At 39.3% G+C, this 20,338-nt stretch overlaps 1 protein-coding gene across 1 annotated transcript in view; it reads left to right on the top strand.

The window, feature by feature from the left end:
• The window catches only part of ksr2 (kinase suppressor of ras 2), a 73,889-nt gene that overhangs the window by 11,353 nt on the left and 42,198 nt on the right, over positions 1-20,338 (top strand). Inside the window, exons 4-5 of the mRNA XM_026342622.1 lie at positions 6,897-6,932; positions 7,767-8,268. Of these exons, the coding sequence (XP_026198407.1) occupies positions 6,897-6,932; positions 7,767-8,268 (538 nt within the window). The remainder of the gene's footprint in view (positions 1-6,896; positions 6,933-7,766; positions 8,269-20,338) is intronic.

Genomic DNA, 20,338 nt, shown 5'->3' with positions numbered 1-20,338 from the left:
TGTTGGGTATTATTCTATAATGTTGCTGATCATTTTATCTTTTTTATAATAGCACTTTTTATTCACAGTGATCCACAGTTGGAATTAATTAGATCATTACTGTAGGACATTTTTTAAATGCATCAACTGACTTTATAAAATCCTGTAAAAGAGTCTGAAGCTCTTGTGTGAAAAACATTGTGTACCAGTAGACACAGTGCCTTAAAGCAACTAAATATCTGTACTGCAATCATCTTGTCTGTTTAATATATTATTATATCTTTATCCTCTAACAGTCTTTAAGTCCCATTCTGAATACTATTTAAACTCCAACACATTTTTCTTTTTCTTTTGTTTAAAATGATGAATTATGTAGTAATATCTGAGTAAAGGTGTCTGAGTTGTAAAGGCTAAAACGTGCAATTAGTCGACATAAACATTTTCAACTCAAGCTCCATTTAGCAGCTGTTTTAGATCTTTTTTTTACACTTTTAGCTTCCCAGACATGGAATTTTATGAAAAGAATGATTCACATTTTTCTGACGGACTTCTTCCCCACGTTGGTTTAAAAGTCAAGATTATTTCATCATAATGCACAATTACAAATAATTGAGCCATACAACTGATATTGTTTGACAGCACATGGCTTCAGTGGGTTGAATTTAATGCCATGCTGAATTTATGTTTATAGAGATTTAAGTGTGATACAGGTGCCAAACGTTGCCAGTATTTTCTTCTTTTACTGGTTTGTTTACCTCCTTGTTGCCATTGTCACAGTCTAACAGGCTAGAAAATGCTTGTTTTACTTAACATTCCTTATTTTTCCAATCACCAGCCTGTTGTGTGTTTTTTATGACGCTATTAACGAACCTGTTGAGCTCTACACTGCTGCAATGCCACAAGTATGTGTGTCGTTGCATGGTTTGACACCAGGGGGCAGCACAGACCACCCTTTGGTTCCAGTTTCTCAGTTTACAGCTTTTGCAATGACAAACAAGAGCCTGAAGGGGGCAGTAGAGCATCACTCAAAAATATGGTGTTGGGCTTATGGCAACCTTTTGTAAACCCATGTTTGGTAACATATCTGTTTCTCCTCCTCCTACACACACACACACACACACACACACACACACACACACACACACACACACACACTCCTGTTCTCCAGCAGATGTCCTTTCAAACGAAAGGCTCTGCTGAATAATTAAGCAAATTAACTTGATGAGTAGATTTTCTTCAGTGTGCCCTCAACAAAATTGTGCTTTATTAAAATGCTGTTTTATTAGAAGAATTCTAACTCGGCTGTTCTTCAGGGCATTTTTAAAGATTTTTAATGTAATGAAGAAAAAAATCGGGCGTTTTTCACAAACAGCCTCAAAACTAGTTTCTGTGTCATTCTGCAGGTACTGAGCTGTTTTCTCCAAGTATTCGCACCTCTCTGTTGGTCCCTGTGCTCATTTGCCGGTCTGTCTCCTGGAGTTGCTCGCCTCCTCTGTGCATCTCCAACTTCCTTCCTATCTTTCTGTCTCATTGGTTTGATTGGGGATGGAGGCGACTGTTGTCCAGAAAGACAGATAGACAGACAGACAGGCAGGCAGGCAGGCGTCCCCTGGCAGAGTGCGTCAGGCGGCCTCGGCAGCCCATAGCTCAGGCGTCTCTGGAGACCAGCTCATTTATGCTGTAACTGTCTTGGTCTTGCAGCTTTTGATTTCTTCCCTTTAAATCTGACATATATTCTTCACACATGACAATAACTTATAAATAAATCTTATATCATCACCTATATGAAGAACTGTCAAGTCTTTAAGTGAGGGGGAAATATGCATGTAGTCAAGACACAAAGACAAAAATATGGTAAATAATGTCTGACTGATTACATGTGAATCATTGTTGTCTTTGTATCTGGTGATTTTCCTCCATTTAAAGTCTTATGCTTATCAAAATTTAAATAAGTTGGTAATAATATGTGGAGCATATCAGTGCTTTCCACCAAAATACCCTTTTTAAGGTCATGTTTATGCACTCAGGATGCTTCTTGTGGTCCTCTTTAATTAAGCTTCTTCTCATGGTTCGTGAGTGAGGGTGGAACGGATCCGATCAGAAGCTTCCTTCTCATCCTCTCTTTGAAGCAGACCAACACTGGACACAGAATTAACTAAGGCTGCCACTCATTCAAAAAATCAAGTTTGAACAAATTAGAACTAACACAACATTTGTTCAGCTTAATTTAACTGCAAAGCACAAAGCCTGATTCAATGACAAGCTAATATTATTACAAAGTCGCTGTATTTTACAGATTCAACAACCAGTCTTACCTTTGTAGTGTTTAATAATCTGACAACAAGATGCTGTCTCCACACTTTATTTCAGTTTTAGATGTGTGCAGAATGATTTTGATCCTTGTTTAGGCTTTCTGTTTTCTTATGGATGAACTTTGAACAGCTGTAGCGTCTTGTACAATATTGGTTAAGCTTTGTACCTCAGTGCTTTGATGCCCACTTTGTGAATCCTGGCTGGGAGGAGCCTTTGCTGCATGTCATACCCTGTCTCGGTGCTCTCGTCTCTCTCTAGGCTGACACACATTTTAGCCAAGAAACTGATCTTTGAATGGAGATGCGGCTATGATTTCCTCCCAATAAATAATCACCTGGTATCATGCGACCAGAACTGGGACAGACTTGGGTCAAACTCTATCTGCTGATTTCAGACCTGCTGTCTTGCACATGTTATACAAGATTTGCTCTAAAATCACATACTTTACAGGATTGACATGGGCAGTACTTGTATTTCTCTGGGTTTGCCTCACTTCTTCACTCCTCACATCTTCTTCCTGTTCTCCCACTTATTGTTTACCATTCTCTGCCTCTCTTCTCCCCTCATCTCCTTCTCCTCCCTCCCTCTGCCCTCTCCAAAGGGATGGTCTGGCCACACAGAGCCACTAATGGGCTCTCTAACAGGAGGGCTGGCTAGAGACGTGTGAATGCACCACAACAACACCACCACCACCACCACCACACAGAGCAGAAACCAGATGGAACCAGGAGAGGGAGATGTGTCATAGTTTTAAAAAACGCACATCTGTGCGTGCGCGTTTGCGTGCACCTGTGTGTCAGATATACAAGAGTAGACGCAGCAAGTGTTGTTGAGTCGTTACGCAGCCCCATGAGAGCATTTAGCGCTCAAACACAGCTAGGCAAGAAGTGGAGGATGTTCTTACATCTTGGGTCTTTTTTAAAGAGTTATATTTATGGATAAAGAAAGATATTTCTCTCTTTCAGATCTGGGGGTTGTTACAAAAGTACACATATAGTCAACCATTATGAAAAAAAAGCAGAAAGAAGGATTTACAGATTTATGCACATGCTTTTTTTCCAGGTTGTGAGTCATAGGGAATTATATTAAAATTGGCCGATACGTACGTTTGTATACTTTACAATCCTGGCAGTTTATACATCACATAAGCAAAGAAATAGGGAACATCATAAGCAAACGCAGGCTGCTTGGTGGTGTAATGGTAGAGGAAGGAAACTAATGCAAGTTAATAGAATTTTTCACTACAGTCTCTTGGGATTGCAGTCCACGAGTCGCAATGAGGATGAGTCATACAATTTGGAGGCAGCCGGTTGGTCCTTTGTGCCGCAATATAGACACATTATTCAGCCCGCCCCACTAGACAAGCGCACACACACACACACGCGCACGTATAGAGTTCACACAAACACACACATGTGCTTATACACACGCTTTCACATGGAGAATTTCTGGAATATGAGCTGTTGATCAGTCTAATAGTGTTGATCTTTGCGTGGCACGACAGATCTCCTCGGCTCCTTTCCTCTGTAATCTTTGACAGCTTAAAGGAATGTCCCCATGCCCTCTCTTGAGACAGCTTCACATGCATGCAAACAGTTAATTGGCTTCAAATGCCATCAGCAAGAAAGAGAGTTGAAGGAGGGCAGAGGAGAGAGAAGCACAAGCACATAAGCAAGACAGGGGACTGGCGTAGGAGAGGAGAGGAAAGGAAAGAGAAGTAGTGAGGCAAGTGGGGGAAGAAGGATGCTGAAAAACAGAGATAGAGAGGCGCAGAGTGGAAATAGGGAGAAAGAAGCAGTGACCACGGGAGGTGAGGAAGACGCGTAGTCATGTAGAGAAGAAAAGAGCAGATGCAACAGGGAAGGAAAGCGACCAGAAGAAGCATTGAACGAACCCCCAACACCCATCTTCCTGAGCACCTCTTGGTGGTCCTTATTGGCTCCTTACTAATTGGCACAGTCCAACTTTGAGTCCCACTGATTACACTGCAAGAACGCCACAACCACTCAACTCTAAAGAGTCGAGATTAAAACGGGACACTGCCTCTATTGCATGCAGACGTTGCCCTTTTCCCTAAATCCTGTTTACAGTGGCAGTAAGAGAGACCAGCCACTGTCCCAGTGGCATTTCACTGCCATTTAGCCCAAAGAAGTAACACATCTAGAGGTAATTAGTCCAATTATGAGGCTGTTATCTGTCTTTTTCAAAACCACACCGCATGTTAAGATTGCTCCATTAATGGTGTTAGGTTGTGCTATTTGCATTAATCACTGCAGAGGAGAAGCAGTTCTAAATGCTTCAGGTGCATTGTTTGGTTTGACAGCTGATGTTGAGAGATGCAGGGTTATTCAGGATTCAGGTGTGAGCTGAGAATAGAAGATGGATGATGATGTGGCTCCTAAAGTACATTCGAAGTTCTGCATTAATGCGACCAGTGTTTGGTAATACATGCAGGAAGATACATTTGCTAATCTTTATACCACTGTGAGACAGCTGTGGCCAGAGGCGTTGTGTTTTCAGGGTTTTCTCTCCTTGTCCATCACACTTGAGGCATGAAAAAAAAAAATTGGCACAAATTTCCAGTGGTACTGAGAATAAACTTAATAGATTTTAGTGGTCACGGTCACTGTGACCTCATGTCCGCCTGTTTTTGTGAACGTGAAACTGTTTACTTGGGTTATTTAATGAGAGAGATAACCTTTTAATAACCTTTAAACTCACATTTCATGTGAGACGAAGCTAAGAATCCTAAGGTGATGTCTGGTAAAGAGCTAATGTTTCACAATGCACAGTTATGCCATGTTACGATGTGGCTGCAGAATGTGACATTAGCCCACATTCCCACTCATAGCATCATCATTGTGTTCATTAGAGCTGAAAAAAAAGTTGCATTTTAATCATTTTGTATTATGATACAGTTTAAATATTAATGCTCTTTAAAGAAAAGCAGCAATAAAGTGCAGGCAGGTCTTGAAATCAGCAGGTTGCTGCTGAAATACTGGGCAAAGAAGTGCTTTAAATGACAAAAACATTCTTCATTAAAGCTCTACATGAAAAGAAACTTTTAAAACCCACTCGCTAACTAGCACAAGCCACACAAATTAACTCAAATTACAGCTTTCAAACATGTTCTGCTCAGCCTGTTCTTCATCAGCCTCTGTGTTTCTTCTCGTTCACCATTGAGCTGTTTTTGGTTTGACTCTCTTTCTTAGGTGAGATCATGTGAAACAAGAAATTCATAAGTCAAGTCCTGTTACTATTTTGCTGATGCAGTTGCTAAGATACTAGTGTGCTTGATGAATTGACTCATTACTTGAAGCAACAGTTTCATGAGTGTGATTCAAGTTCATTGCTTCTCTTGCAGAGAAATTTCACTAGGGTGTAAGCTTGATGTGCACTGTCAAAAGCATTTTTAAAGAGAGGATGATTTATGCAGGAATATAATTACCAACAAGAAGCTCATAATTTAATCAAAGGTAATTAGTTGACATTTCTAAAAACTATTTGGTTAGATTTTTGCGAGGCACTCATTTTCAGATGGGCAGCGCAAATTGTCACCTTATGTTTCGGGACATCTTTAGATTTGTCCAAATCCAATCAGCTTTCTGTTGCCATCTGTAATCGCAGCTTTAGTGAGATGAAATCTTCAGTGGCAGTTGATTAGTTTTAGTCATTCAAGTGGGGTCAAGCTGAACTTTTAGATTTCGGAGTGGCCTGTTGCAGTTTTATTCCTGTTAATAAAGGAGGCTTGATTGAGTGCACACCTCATCTTTTCCTGCATTAGCGGACGAGCACTCTTTCAGGGCCACTCATCCTTTCTGCATCTCGATATGCTTCTGAAGGGGATTTTAGGCTTGAGATGTGGGCCTCTTAATGTGGCTTTAGAGACAAGCATGAGTGGGGTCCTCAGGCAGCCAAGTGGAAATGACAGATGGACTTGAAACACCCTGCTGTCAAATCTATAGATGGACATTGTGCTAAACTAGTCAGAAAGTACAAATGAGGAAAGGACAAAAACAACAACAACCACAATCTAAATGAATTTAAAAAGAAATGTAAGAACCCTCCGTCAAGACGAATAGAATATATTTAAAAAGACAAAATACCTTCCTGAATATTTTGTCCCTTGAGTCGACGCAGCCTCTTCCCGCAACTTGCCTTTCCTTGCAGCTTCTTCATTAAACATTACGGAACAGGAAAGGCTGCAGGCTTCTTCTCCATCACATTTTGCAATTCCTCTAGGACCTTTTATAAGACATCTTTTTCTTGGTTCATTTGATGTTGCTCGTGTTGATATTGTGTTTGAAGTTTGTGTTTTTGATGCTTATAGCTCCTTAGAGACGACGTCACGTGGAGGAAAAATAATGACACAGAACAAGAAAAAGTTTTGGGGGTTGTTGACAGAACTTTGCATTAATAGTGGTTTGGTGGTTAATAGCAGTTTTTGAAGGCTGCGGGTTCAGTGTGACCAGACTCAGATGCACCCAGAATCAACTCTACCACAACTTTTATTTTGCTCAGCAGATAACTAGAACACTGCAGACTATTTCAGTTGAGTCTCTGCCAGATCAATAAACAAATTCTTTTTTTGTTTCTTTCTCAAGAACAACTTGAGGAGGATAAATTGCACACAAACGGAGGTAAAGTATCGTCATCAGAGCCCAGAAACACTCATTTGGCTGCTCACCTTCAAGTTTTTGCCGCTATTGTTTTTCTTTCTCATCCAACTGAAAGTTGGGCTTTGGTAAAAAAAAAAAAAAAGTCAGTTTGTGTTATGACTCATGCAGCTTTGCCCTGTTTGGTTTTGGCGCACTCTTCCATTTCTCTCATTCTCTCGCTCCATCCATTCATGCTTCAACTGCTCCGCATTGGCATATTTGAATGGTACTACTGCACTACTAATACATTCATTTTAAATTACAGCACTGTTAATTATTCCTTGAACAAATTGGGCACATTTGCTGGTCATAAATGTCTGTCTGCTGCCAGGATTACTCTTAGCGCTGCAATCAAGAGGTCGAGCTAATGGGTGTTTTAATATTAAGTGCATGGAGAGATTCGGTTTAGCCTAACATGATACATTACATGCATATTAACACAAACTATGAAAAACTGAACATTTTCGTACTCACCCAAAGTGGTATACAAGCATGTACAAAACATTTTTCCTGGTTTTGAGACATGTACCCTTAAAATGCCTTCTCTAACAGAGTCATTGTTTATAGAAGGGCAGGTTGGTGTTGACTTTTTCAAATTACTGAAAGACTGTGAAACCAGAAATGATTTTCTATTTTCTTCCTTTGTATTAGGGTATAGTTTTTAGGCATATCTCAAAACCTGGACAAATCTGTTTCCATGAATAAATACCAGTGTGGGTAGAAGATAATGTTTTTTTGTAATTACTATGTAACTCACAAGCAGATGTGTGTGATACTGTAGTTAAAACTATCTCCCACTCTGCTTCCTTCCAACAGGAAGTCAGGTGAAGCAGGACTGGTCCATTCAGTGGCCCACCTCTGAATCGGGAAAAGAAAACACTCCTGTGTGCCAGCCAGAGGCAAGTCAGTGGATCCGGTTCCAGCTCTCCCAAAGCCCCAAAGTCCAGTCCAAGTACAACCAGCATTTGTGCCACAGTCCCCAAGCCCTGGCCCCCCCTTTGTATGCGGATCGACTCACCGTTGACAGCCCTGCCTCAGGGCTCTTCCCTCCCTTGGACTCTGGTCACCGCTCCCTGCCCCCATCGCCCCGCCAGAGGCATTTTGGCAACACACCTCCTCGGACTCCCTTGGTGGTCAACACCATGACCCCACCTGGCACTCCCCCCATGCGACGACGGAACAAAGTTAAGGCCCCAGGAACGCCACCTCCTCCAAGCCGCAAGCTCATCCATCTGCTGCCAGGCTTCACCGCACTGCACCGCAGCAAATCCCATGAGTTCCAGCTAGGGAACCGCTTGGAGGACACGCAGACGCCAAAGTAAGTGTTCTACCCCTCTGGACTGTTAATGGCAAACAGTAGTGGCGATCCCACACCTTAGTTAATTTAGATAATGCCTCACTCTTTATCCCAGTGTAAATGAAAGTCTCACCTAAAATTCAAAACATAGAAATGAACTCTGCTACCCCTGCCAAATAGATTAACAGAACTTTTGATAAAGGGAAAGGAACAGGAAACAAAACATGTTTTCTGATAGTATTAGGTTGTGTTTTGTATATAACATCAAGTGCTGAGTAATTCTAGCAGTCAGACAAAGGAACAGTAGTAAAAAGTGTAATATTTGTACTATATATTCAGTAGAAAAAGCCTGAAATACACTTGTCTTCGCTAAATGTTTTTTTTTATTGCTCACATTTGTTTCATTCTCAAAACCATCTTGGAAACAAGATTCCAAGTTACCATTGGTTAGTCAGTTCCAGCAAATGGCATGCCTGGAGCAACCATTCAAAGACATTTCAGTTGTCACTCTCTGATCTGTACAAGGTCTCACACTGTAATTCCATCTGATCCAAGTAGCACAGAAAGGAAGTTAGGGCCCCACCTTTCCTTTTAGCACTTTTACTTGAACATAATCTTCCACCGGAGCCCAATCAGATTAATTCCCAGGAGGACATTATGGCCCATAAAGAACCAACGGCCTGTCGGTAGAGATAAGGGGCCTTGGGCTGAGTTCCTGACCGCCATGTCTGTGTCTGGTGCTATGCTGATCAGATTTGGTCACAAACAAGGTCCACCACTGCTAGGTAATCAGGAACTAGAGTCTGCCCCAGGAGAGCTGCACTCATTTTGATAATGCCATTAGATGACAGTGCCCTATCACTGCTACACTTGGTAAGTTAATATTTGGGAGTTGTCCTCTGCTTTTACGATGGCCATCTGGGTTATATTTGGTGTGTGCTTGGTTGCAGTCGGGCCTACATCCACACATCTCAGCGTGCGTGGATGCGTGCGCGTGTATCTGCACAGTAAGGAGTGGATCATAGCTGCAGTGAATAGGCTCAAACGGCATTAGAGAATTGATTACCGGTCCCTGAGCGCTGATAGACTGCAGGCTGAGTTGAGCCCCTGCATTAAATGGGCTGTGTGTGCCTGGAAATGTTGCAACTCATTGAGACAGGGCAGATCTGCTGGCTTCTCTGATAGCCAAGTACCTCTCGTAATACATCATAATTAGTTGGAGGATGGTTCTGGCGAGCAACAACTTGGTGGTTCAGTTCTGGCATGAGATGCCCGCATTTGTTTGTTTTGTATCTGAATGTGCAGGGGAAAGTATGCATGTCACTGGAAGGTTTCCATCTGTGAATTTTTGTGAATGCAAATACTTAAAGTGCAAAGTTTTATTAAATAGTCCATTAAGAATGCTATTGCTTGCCATGTTTTTCACTTAATGGCTCATCATGAAAAACAATGCACCAACCATACAAAAGGCTTTTTCATAATGGCTGACGCCCCGTTTGTTTCATTATTTTCAAGATGGGGCAACAACCCTTAATTCCCCCTTTTTCTAACCTCAAGATTTTAATAAGCTCACACTGCTCCTTAGGTCCTCATTTTCTCTTGCTTAATTGTCTGGCTCTGTGGCCAGGACACAATAGCCAGAGATTACCCTCTGACCCAAGAGGCACTTTTTTCTCCTTTTATCTTAACGAGATATGGCCTAATATCTCATTATAAGTGAATTATTACAGCAAAAAGACCATGTAGCTGAATGTGCAAGAATGTTCCTCGTACCATGCTGAAGAAAAGCCGGCGCCGTGGCACTGACAGATAAGTGACATTTAATTTTATGAAATGTAATAATTGCTCATTGTCCTTTTGCCTTTGGAACATTCACGTATTTCTATTAAGTTGAAAGATGAAACGTTACTTAATCACTGTAAAAAACAGATTATACATGGTCATATGATTCTAAGTTAATTGTATTCTGCTGTTACTGCCACTGCAGTAGGAAAGAAATTGTCAGTAATCCATAAATAATTATTCAGAAGTTTTATATTCAAACATTTTTTATATCTGTATTTGTTTAAAAGGCTGCTTATTTAACACTGGCTGAACTTTGCTTGTCTCTAAAATTTGACATTAAGTGAATTCAGTTGTTTTCTAATGTGCAAGAGTCTCTATTGTAATGAAATAGAGGCTATTACGCTGTGTGTGTGTTTTTCCGATGTTGCACATTGTAAAAACTTGGCGAATACTGTGCTCTGCCGACCTTAATCTTCTACTTTATAACTTGCTTCTTGGTTTAATGTGTGTGTCTGGGTGATAATGTGTTTTCCTCTCAGCTCGCAGTGAACCACAAGCTGGTTTCTATCCCACCCTAGAAATAATGGGCAAATTAGCTCCTTCCTGATGTGTTCCGTAAGATCTTTGAATCCAAGCACATCTCACCCTGAGATGAAACAGTTGCCAGTTTTGTAAGTTGCACATTAATGCATAAGTAAGCAAACTTTCATTTGTGTGAAGAAATTGGAGTCTTCATGCTCACCACCTATCAAGTGCAAGTCCAAACATATTCAGTTGTGTTTCAGAACTGCTCCACACTCTGCTGAGAAAGATATTTGTGCTTGCTAGCTCCTCAACTCTCCTCTCTCTTAGGCATGTTTGAAAAAGCAGTTGGGACAGTTTTGGGCTATTTTATGTTACAAGTGACTGAGCTGAAGATCTGATCCTCAGTAGGAGCAGATCTACCGGGTTTAACATTACAATGAGGTCATATCTTAAAAAAAATAAGCATTATTGAAACTTTACCTTCAAACTTTAACTTCAAACTTTACCCAGAAATAGAAAGAAGTGTTTATATCATATATAAATAATGTCATTTTTTGCAGTATATCCCACAACAAAATTAATTCCATCCAATCTAGTTTTTGGATTTAGGTTTTGTCACATTTGATAAATGTATAGATTTTGTTGCATGAAGACTGTTCCCTATTTTTAACAGTGACAGTGAAAATTATTTTTTTTTGATCATGATCCACATTTCCTATAACCCTTACAGTGTGGTTATTACTTATTATTGTAACCTCAACAATGAAGTACAGTAATAATACAGGAGGACACTGCTTCCAGTTTCCTACAGACAAATTTGTGATACTCCTTTTTAAATCATGTTGTATTTGTACAAACACAAATTTTAACGGTGTAATAATAATCTCAGTTTTGATCTAGTTAATTTATTGGTTGTTTCTATTAAAGCAAATACAGTTGGTAAGTAGAACTGTTAAAAGATCAGTCAAATCAAGCAAAGGTACTTACTGAGATAAAATACAATACAGCACTAAATAAGTTTCATTTGGATTTCAAAGGTTCCTTACTTCTCACTCTAAAGCAGTATGGTTCCTTGGACTTCTTAACTTTGATTAAATATGAAGCCAGTACTAAACAGAAGGCACGATACGATGAATACTACAGTCTTTATTAAAAAGTCACCATTGCTTTGTTGAATGAAATATTTCTCTCTTATGACTTTAAAAAAGTAGAATTGATTGTAGAGCTGCTGTACTGGATTGCATGTGATTGCATGGTTGTACCTAATAAAGTACAGTGGTATCACAGTGATACAGTGATATTGATAATATTTCCCCACTGTGTTGTAATTGTGGGGTGAAATTACATATACTGTACGTTTTCAGCAGCTCTTCGGATAATCTCTGTCTCTGCAGATGAAAACATAACACCTCTGACATGTCTTTACTTTAGTAGTGTTATCTTGCCAATTAGTAGCTTCTGAAATAATTTGTGACACACTGTCCTTTCTTTTACAGTGGCCACTAAAGTCCATAATTATCTTGTTTATTGATTCAACCCTATGAGCATTTAAGATTTGTTCTTAGATCATTGTGACTTAGGTGACATTGACACTTTTTTTTGTGTCACATCATTTGTATCACTACTGTTATTTTAACAGGTCATTTTTGTGGCAGATATAAGTGTGTACTCACAACTGTTAGAACAAATCTTCTCAACCAGCAAGTTGTTAAAATATTACCTGTTCTGGCTCAGATTTTGTTCCAAGCCTAAAGCAATAATACAGTTCAAGAAAAAATATCTGTTTTGCAGTCACCCCTCCTGTTTACATCTGTATCTTCTACATAAATGTGTCTACAAAGGAAAAAACGCAGTCCCTATCCTATAATTAATGAGTTGTTTTCTAGCATGAATAAATATGCTGAGTCCAGGGATGCTGCCAAGTTTGGGGGAATTTAGAGAAGTAATTACTTTGAAATTAGTCTGAGTCATTCGGTGTACCTCCACACTGACTATGTATAGTCAGGAGACCACATTTCAAGGAAGTAGTAGTAGCAGTCTCTCAATAAAATCTCAGGCAGACAATATATGACAAAACACACTGCGATACAAGACATAAGAGGACTTAGTGACTTGTTTAAATCACAATTGTAAGTCAGACAATAGAGAAGAGTTTAAAATAGCATTTTAATATAAAGTATACTGTAAAACCTAACAAATTGACTGGCTTTTGTCTATGTCTAAATGTGAGATCATGTCTGTGCATTTACTAGACAAGAATCCACCAAAACATAAAGTTATGTAGATACAAGAAGACACTGACACTTGTAAAACAGAAATGACATTATTATTTTAATTTCCATTAATTTAAATTTAAAATAAATATATATGTGTTAAGGGGCATATATGGCTTTAATTTAACATATACCTATAAGCTACAACATTAATATCAGGTGCATTTAATGTTGTGGATCATCAAAAAAATTGAATTTTATAATAATTCAAACCCTTTTTTGCTTTAATTTCAATCATTATGGCTTACAGTTCATTCAAATCAAAAATCCAGTTTATCAAAATATTTCAATATTTCATTTTGAGTTTGAGCAAATTGCTTTTCATACAGTGTAAATACTGCAAGTATCTGTCTAGTTAGTACATGAAACCACAATCGTTGGGTCTACAGGGAGAGTCCGCCACAGAGGGTCATCTCTGTGAGGGCTGGCTCACAGAGATGACCCATATTTGTGGAAAGTTGACTGGAAGGGAAAAGTGTGATAGACAAAAGTGCGCAAGCAACAGAGATTGTTAAGAAGATTGCCAAGCAAAGTCAATTCAGGAACTTTGAAGAGATTCACATAGAGTGGACTGAGGCGGGAGTCTCGAGGTTCTACAGGCTTCTACTGTTGCATCCCTAGTATCAATTGAATCACTGGTCCAAAGTCCTTTTTTCAGATAAAAGTAAATTATAAAGCGTTTTATTTGGAAATCAAAGTGAAGAGGCACAGTATCCAAGGAAGGTGCTTGAAGTCCATTTTGAGTTTTCTCTAGTCTGTGATGATTTCTGCTGGAGTCGGTCCACTGTGGTTTACCAAGCAGTACATGCTTCTGTCTGCTGACAATCTTAATGGAGATGCTGTTTCCTTTTCCAGCAGGACCTCCACCTCCACACAGCTCCAAACTACCACTAACTAGTTTGCTGACCATGATATTACTGTGCTTGATTGGCCGGCCACCTTGCCTGACCCGAACCCCACAGTAAATCAGTGGGGTATTGTCAAGAGGAAGAAGAGAAACACCTGACCCAACAATACAGATGAGCTGAAGGCTGCTGTCAAAGCAGCCTAGTCTTCCATAACGCAGTCACACAAACATACCTTTCAGTAGTTAGTAATTTCTGAATTGTAAAACCTTTGTTGATTGATCTCGGGAAATCTTTTATTATTTTAAGATACTGGATTTTAGATGTTAATGAGCTGAAAGGGTTAATCATCAAAAATGTAAATAAAAAAGATGAAATATTTCACTTTACATGTCATGAATCTAGGATATAGGAGAGTTTGACTTCAATTCAATTTAATTAACATACATTAACATTTTCATGAGCATTAGTATATTAATTTGAAACTAGCTAATTAAACCTAAGAAATGCCATATCATTGAGTGATAATTGGTTGATAAATAAATGAACAGGCTTAATGTAAAATCACAGTATTACGGTCATCTGTCAAAAAATATGTACTGCCTGTCAACGCATCCATCTTGGCAACCTATTTCTCCCTGAAGGGACTTGCCAAAGACCAGGTTAAAGAGCACTGCTGTGTGGAATCAATACCATGCCAATATTACAGTTTGTTTTGGTGTGATGACTGAAGTGTGTGCGGGTGTGCTGCGGAAATGTCATCAAATCACTGTTAACCTTATGTGACACGATTGATTGTGTCCATTATAAGAGAAGAAATAAGAGGAAATACAGAAGAAATACCGCACATCGAGGCGCGGCTCACATGATGTTCCTGAATTGTCTTGTGACCATTGTTGTGACCGTTGAAATCGATGAGTAATCGTCATTTCAAGTCTAATCAGAAGTGCAATATCTTTATGAGGAATAAATAATGATGGGATTGAGTGGGATAAGAGGACAAAAGGACAATATACATCACCAGACTGTAGATGCTACCACCGGAGTGTGGGTGGGGGCCAGGGGGATTAAAATGAAAGCTGGGGTGTATTTAAAATGAAATTTGATCTTTGATGTGTCAGAGACTTTGAGCTGAGTGTTGGACAAGAGGACAGAGCCAGATCACGTAGCTGTAGTTACCCAGCATGACTGAGTACAGTGAACATATGTCAGAATAAATTATTAGTACTGTTATAAATATTTTTATTGGGATTAACTGTACTATACAGATTTAAGTGTATATTTACTTTGTTATAGTTTGGATATTTGCATCCACAATCAGGAGAGACTAGAAGATCTCATGTTTGTTTTATCTGTAGGCAGGTGTCAGTGCAGATGTGTAATTTATACAGATGTGTAATATAGCTTGTTGTCTTTAATTTCTCAAATGTAGACAGTTGGAGTATTAACTTTAGATTTAATAATAGATTGCAATTTCAGGTATTGATGACACTGGTTGTTTTATTAACTAGAAAGTCAGGATTATGCCAGATGGGGTACGTTTACAGGCTGCCGACAGGAACTTATTAGTCTTATTGATTTTCCACCAAGCTGTCAGAGTTGCACATATCACTGTGTTCATAAAGCAAGTGTGATGCTTTATAGTGGGGCTGAGAAATGAAGGTTTGATTTGTAGATTCCCTTGTGTATTTCCTTGTATTTTAACCGTTGAGTGATTTTATTTGCTAGGGTGAATTCTTTTATAGGTACATGTCTCTTGATTAGGCAAAAAGCAGCATTGGAAGTTGGAAGCCTCTTGGTCTTTCCACTGATGTAGTGATGATAGTTTGTGTTCCGCTTTTCAGCTTGAAATATTTTCAGTAAAATATTTTTTCACATGATTAAACTAAAATCAGTTTTTCTGCTTGTGGAAAGATTTAAATTTTGATGGCTACAATTTGGCTAAGGGAAGCTCACTCAGTGGTTTCTATCATTTGCTGCTGTTAGTAATGGGTCAAAGTTGAGATTAAATAACTTAAATAAATATTCTTCCAATGGAAAAGGAAAGTTTTGAACTTTGGGTTGTAGTGTTTACTTTGTAGTTTGATATTTGATTTGGAATATGTGAACAGGTTTGAGTAGTGTATTGTGCAGAAATAATAATTCATAAAGACAGAAGACTGCTGGATATCCAGCTGTTTGTTTTTTATCATTATATATTATAGTCAGAAATGCAACAGCAATTTTATTTTGTTTATGTTGCTTCTATTCTATTTTTCTCCCTGTCCCGTCTTCATTTCACAACCCCCCCCTCCCTCAAACATCTCTCTCCATGCCCTTTTCAAAGCGGAGAGGCTCTTTGGGCTGGAGTGTCAATTAATGAACCACGTTGTCTATGTTGATGAGCTGTAACATGTTCGCGTGGAAAAGGCCAAGTGAGTTTTCAGTCTGCCACAGTCCCACTTGGCACGTCACACCAAGATCGTTCTGGAAAGTGGGCGTGTTTGTTTTTCCACAATCTCTTGTCTTGCCTTCCCCCTGCCAGCGGAAACGGTAATATCATATAGTTAATGCCACCTTATGAGACTTTCACAGCTTTTTGAATGTTAAGCACTTTCATATTGAATTGGATGTTTGCTAATAAATCACATGGTGCTGGAGGTTGGCATGATTCACCCTCTGCTTCTCTCAGGGTAATTCTACCATGCAACACTCAGGGGAAGCAAATTTGCATCCATTCCATGACTAATTTAGCTGTTTGCTTTCACTGAGCTGGTGTACACATCATATATTTCTTTCCTTTCCCCTTTTTCTCTCTGTTTCCTTTTCTTTCTCTCTTCACCCCTCTCATTACGTGTCTCTCTTGAGAACACGTCAGTGTGTTATTTTACCATCGTTCGTGAGATCTACAAAGTTTATTTTTTATTGCTTTTAGTTTTCTTGGTGGTGCGACAGAGGCTTGTGATGCAGTTGTTGCAGCGTTGAGATCAAATGTTTGATGTCATTCGGAGAGAAGGTCGACTCTGAGGTGCTCCATACTTAATGGGCAATCTGTGATACAAATATAAAAACAAATAGGTTAACGCCCAAAAAGGGCCTTGGCCTCTTTAAATCAATTTTCAGGGAGTATTTTTTTTTCCTATGCTTTTAAATGTTTTCCTTACATCAGCAAAAAAGACAAGCTGTCTACAAATATTAAAGATGGAGGCAACATAATGAAGTAAAGACAAAGCAGTCGCCCTAGACAAGAAGTACAACTCCATCCACAGATCAAGGCTTACGATAAGGTTTCAAGCTCTGGAAAAAGCTAATAACTGTACATTCAGTGGAAATTGCTTCATTAGACTATTATTTACAAGATCAAGAATTAACTAAAAAAGTAACATAGATTGTTTTTGGGGACTTTCCTGGTTCCTGAAGCTCAATTTCTTTATAGACAGTTGTGACTTACACACAGTTGGAGCACTTCCATTGCTAGTTTGGCATGAAATTCTGCTGATAGAATCAACAGTACAAAAGATTAATAAGGTTAGAAAATGGTTGCTTCTTTGATTAAAAATTAAGACCATGCCATAATTCACCTACCAATATCTCCTAACGTGTATTTAAGAAGCTAAACTTTAATTTGTTGTAAAACTGGTGGGGTGTATGAACTACCACAACAACAGGATCTGTGTGGGTAGGAACCACATCACATATTTCTTTTTACTGGAGGACACATAATTGCATAGGTGCTTACATAAGACAAGTGTGTGTGTGTTTGCTTGTGTTTGAAAGTTTGGTTCATCTGAATTTCCTGGACTCTCCCAAAACATAATGGAATAGACAAGAACCTGAGGTCCTTTAGATTTGAAGTTTTGAGGGCCTCTGAGGATTATTTCTGTTAGTCGACTTACAGCAGCTTGTAGAGCTGCATTAATCTCATCCATGCCTGATGATGTTTTTCTGCTGCTAATTTTCATGAATGCAGCCAGCTCACTGACTAGCTATGTAGGAAGATGACATCTCCAGTCTTAATCCCTACCTAAGCTCTGATTTGTCAACAGTTTCTCCAGGTGGCTGAACCGGCCATCAGTGGGCACAATACCAGACCCATTTGAGTTGCTGAACAAATCAGAGAGGTGGGTAATGGTTCAGAGGTCTGGAACCAGGCTAATCTGGGGACATAGACTGAAGCAGAAGTTCTGTTGCTACCTGCAGTTTAATACGCCTTGTGCACTGATTTGGAACAGGGATTAAACTGTTGACTGGAACTATGCTTGACCTGTCCAATATGGGATTGAACAGATACCTCACAACCAATCAGAAAACTATTTTCAGTTGCTGTGGTGAATTACATTTTAAAGCACATATTAGGGTTTGTTTTTCTCATGGCTGTACATTTAAAACTTTAAGAGTTGTAGTACAACTTGAGTACAAAACACCTCTTAATGAGGAGCAGGACCTATGTTAAGTGAAATGACGAATTATTGGTGGTGCTTTGCTTTGTTTCATGGGCCTTTTGTAAACTTAAGACACATTTAATGCCTTTAACTGTGGGGGAAAAAGTGTTCTCTGAAAACTCAGCTGGCATCAAATCGATGCTGTTGCTCCCCAGACGATTCATCGAGATACAGATCTGCCTCTCCCTGGGTCACACACATCGTCACATTAGCAGATGACCCCTGACCCCACAGGATTATTGGCCCCACATACTCTGCTGCATTTGACATGTCACCACTGTCTAGTTAAGTGAAATGCACAAAGGCAGGTATGTCAGGATTTTCAAATATGTCTGAGTGAGTGTGAGAAAGACAGGAGGAACCAGCAGTGTTGTTGGTAGCCTAAGGAGGAATGCTAGTGTGTATCTTCTTATCTCTGTGGACTAAAGCTCATTCATGTTAATCAGGGCTTTGCCCTCTTTGCCATTAATGACAAGTCAGGTGAGAGGGGATGTCAACACCAGGCACTTAAAAGCCAGACAACGCCACCCATACCAGCCACCCATCTATTGGTTGTAAAGAGCGCTCATCTTAGCCTAAACCGGCAGCCTAGAAATTGGAGTCATGATTATGAATTTATATGGGTATTTAGGAGTAGCGGTTGGCCCAAATGCCACTGTTTCTGGTGGAGAATGGATTTGTCAGGCTGATGGTTTTTCTGTGGTGATTTGCGAGCGAGTGGGAGCCGGTTGGGGGCGGATAACAGGATTCAAATGGGGTGATTAGAAGTTATCGTGTTGTGTAAGTTGTGTAATTCTTTCCAAAGAAGATGAGAAAAGGAATTTCTGAGAAATTGCCAAGCTGTACACAGGAAAGAATTAAGTATTGACACTGTGCTCAAAGCATTTTGTTAATTTTGCGGAAATCTTGTTTTGCTTTTGATTTGATTTCATCGCATGAATCCTACGTTTTTTTTTTCACTTTGTCATATGTCTAAATGAGACCAAGCAACCTAAAACAAACCTTAGTGACAGCTGCTGTCTGATCTATTTTAACTGTAACTGTAATCATTGTTTTACTGTCCAGCAACCATAAAGGGAGTTATTACCACCATTCATCATTCAGGGCATCAAGTGGAGGCTGTCATCTCTCTCTCTTTAATGTCTGAGCTATGGTTTCATTTTGAATGAATTGAGAAAATAAATTCTGATTCAGTTTGGTGTCAGGGAAAACACACACATGCTGGTGTGCATGTGACCGACCAGAGTCTCTCTCTCATGTGAAACATGAAAACATTAAAGAGCACTAATATTGCGTTTTTATACGGAGCCCCTGAAGGGACATTGGCAAAAAAAACAAAAAAGTTAAAGTTTAGTTTTGTGTGCTCAAGAATATCTGTTGCACACTAGAAAGAAGTCACTTGAAGCAATGTTAGTATAAGATTGGTCTTGTGAGAATGTGTGCAAATAATTATTAAACATCTGATCCATTTAACCACTTTCTAAACCACTCTGAGGCCAGGATAACCAAAAAAATGCTATTTTCTCAATACCAAAAAGTGATCGCTATTACCACAGGGATAGATGTAGTGTACAGCGTTTGCACTTTATGACGGTTTGATACCGAAATAAGCAGCTGTACTCACAGATAAACTGGGAGACAGGCAAGTCTACAAGACAAAATGTAAAATTATTAATTGAGACTGTTAATATATAGCAATACTACAACCACCAAATCAACTAGCACAGACATTAGTACAGGTGTAGAGATGACCAATTTTGATGTACTAATTTACACGGTTTCAAAATAATGGAGCTACAGTAAAAGAACTGAAAACAACAGATTGTGCATCAAAATGTAACAGCAACAACAAAAAGTCCTAGAAGTTGCTTCTGGGCTTTTCTTTTTTAATCCCCTCACATGCTTCAGTTAGACAGAAACCCATCATGTGGTTAAACAAACTGACATAAATATTGACACGAAGGCCTAGATAAACTGCTTCGGTACATTGCTGTGCAGCCTTGGGCTCCGCTGTGAAAAAGCTCCAAGAGAAACTTTAAAGAACAAACAAAGTAGCAGCTGCTATTAAAATTCAAGACCATTAACACACTGGACAGTCGCCGCATGTGCCTGCAAATTAAGAAAGAATTGTGCCCACAACATCCAATTGTGATTGTTTTGGGACACAAGTCTGTGACTGAGGATGTTCGAACACCTGTTTGTATTTTAAAGCATAAGAGATGAATGTTTCTTTATTCTTATT

The sequence above is a fragment of the Anabas testudineus genome, chromosome 9 (assembly GCF_900324465.2).
Source record: "Anabas testudineus chromosome 9, fAnaTes1.2, whole genome shotgun sequence".
Lineage (NCBI taxonomy): Eukaryota > Metazoa > Chordata > Actinopteri > Anabantiformes > Anabantidae > Anabas > Anabas testudineus.
Note: the sequence above shows the minus strand (reverse complement) of the source record. Positions and strands in the feature narration are given on the sequence as shown.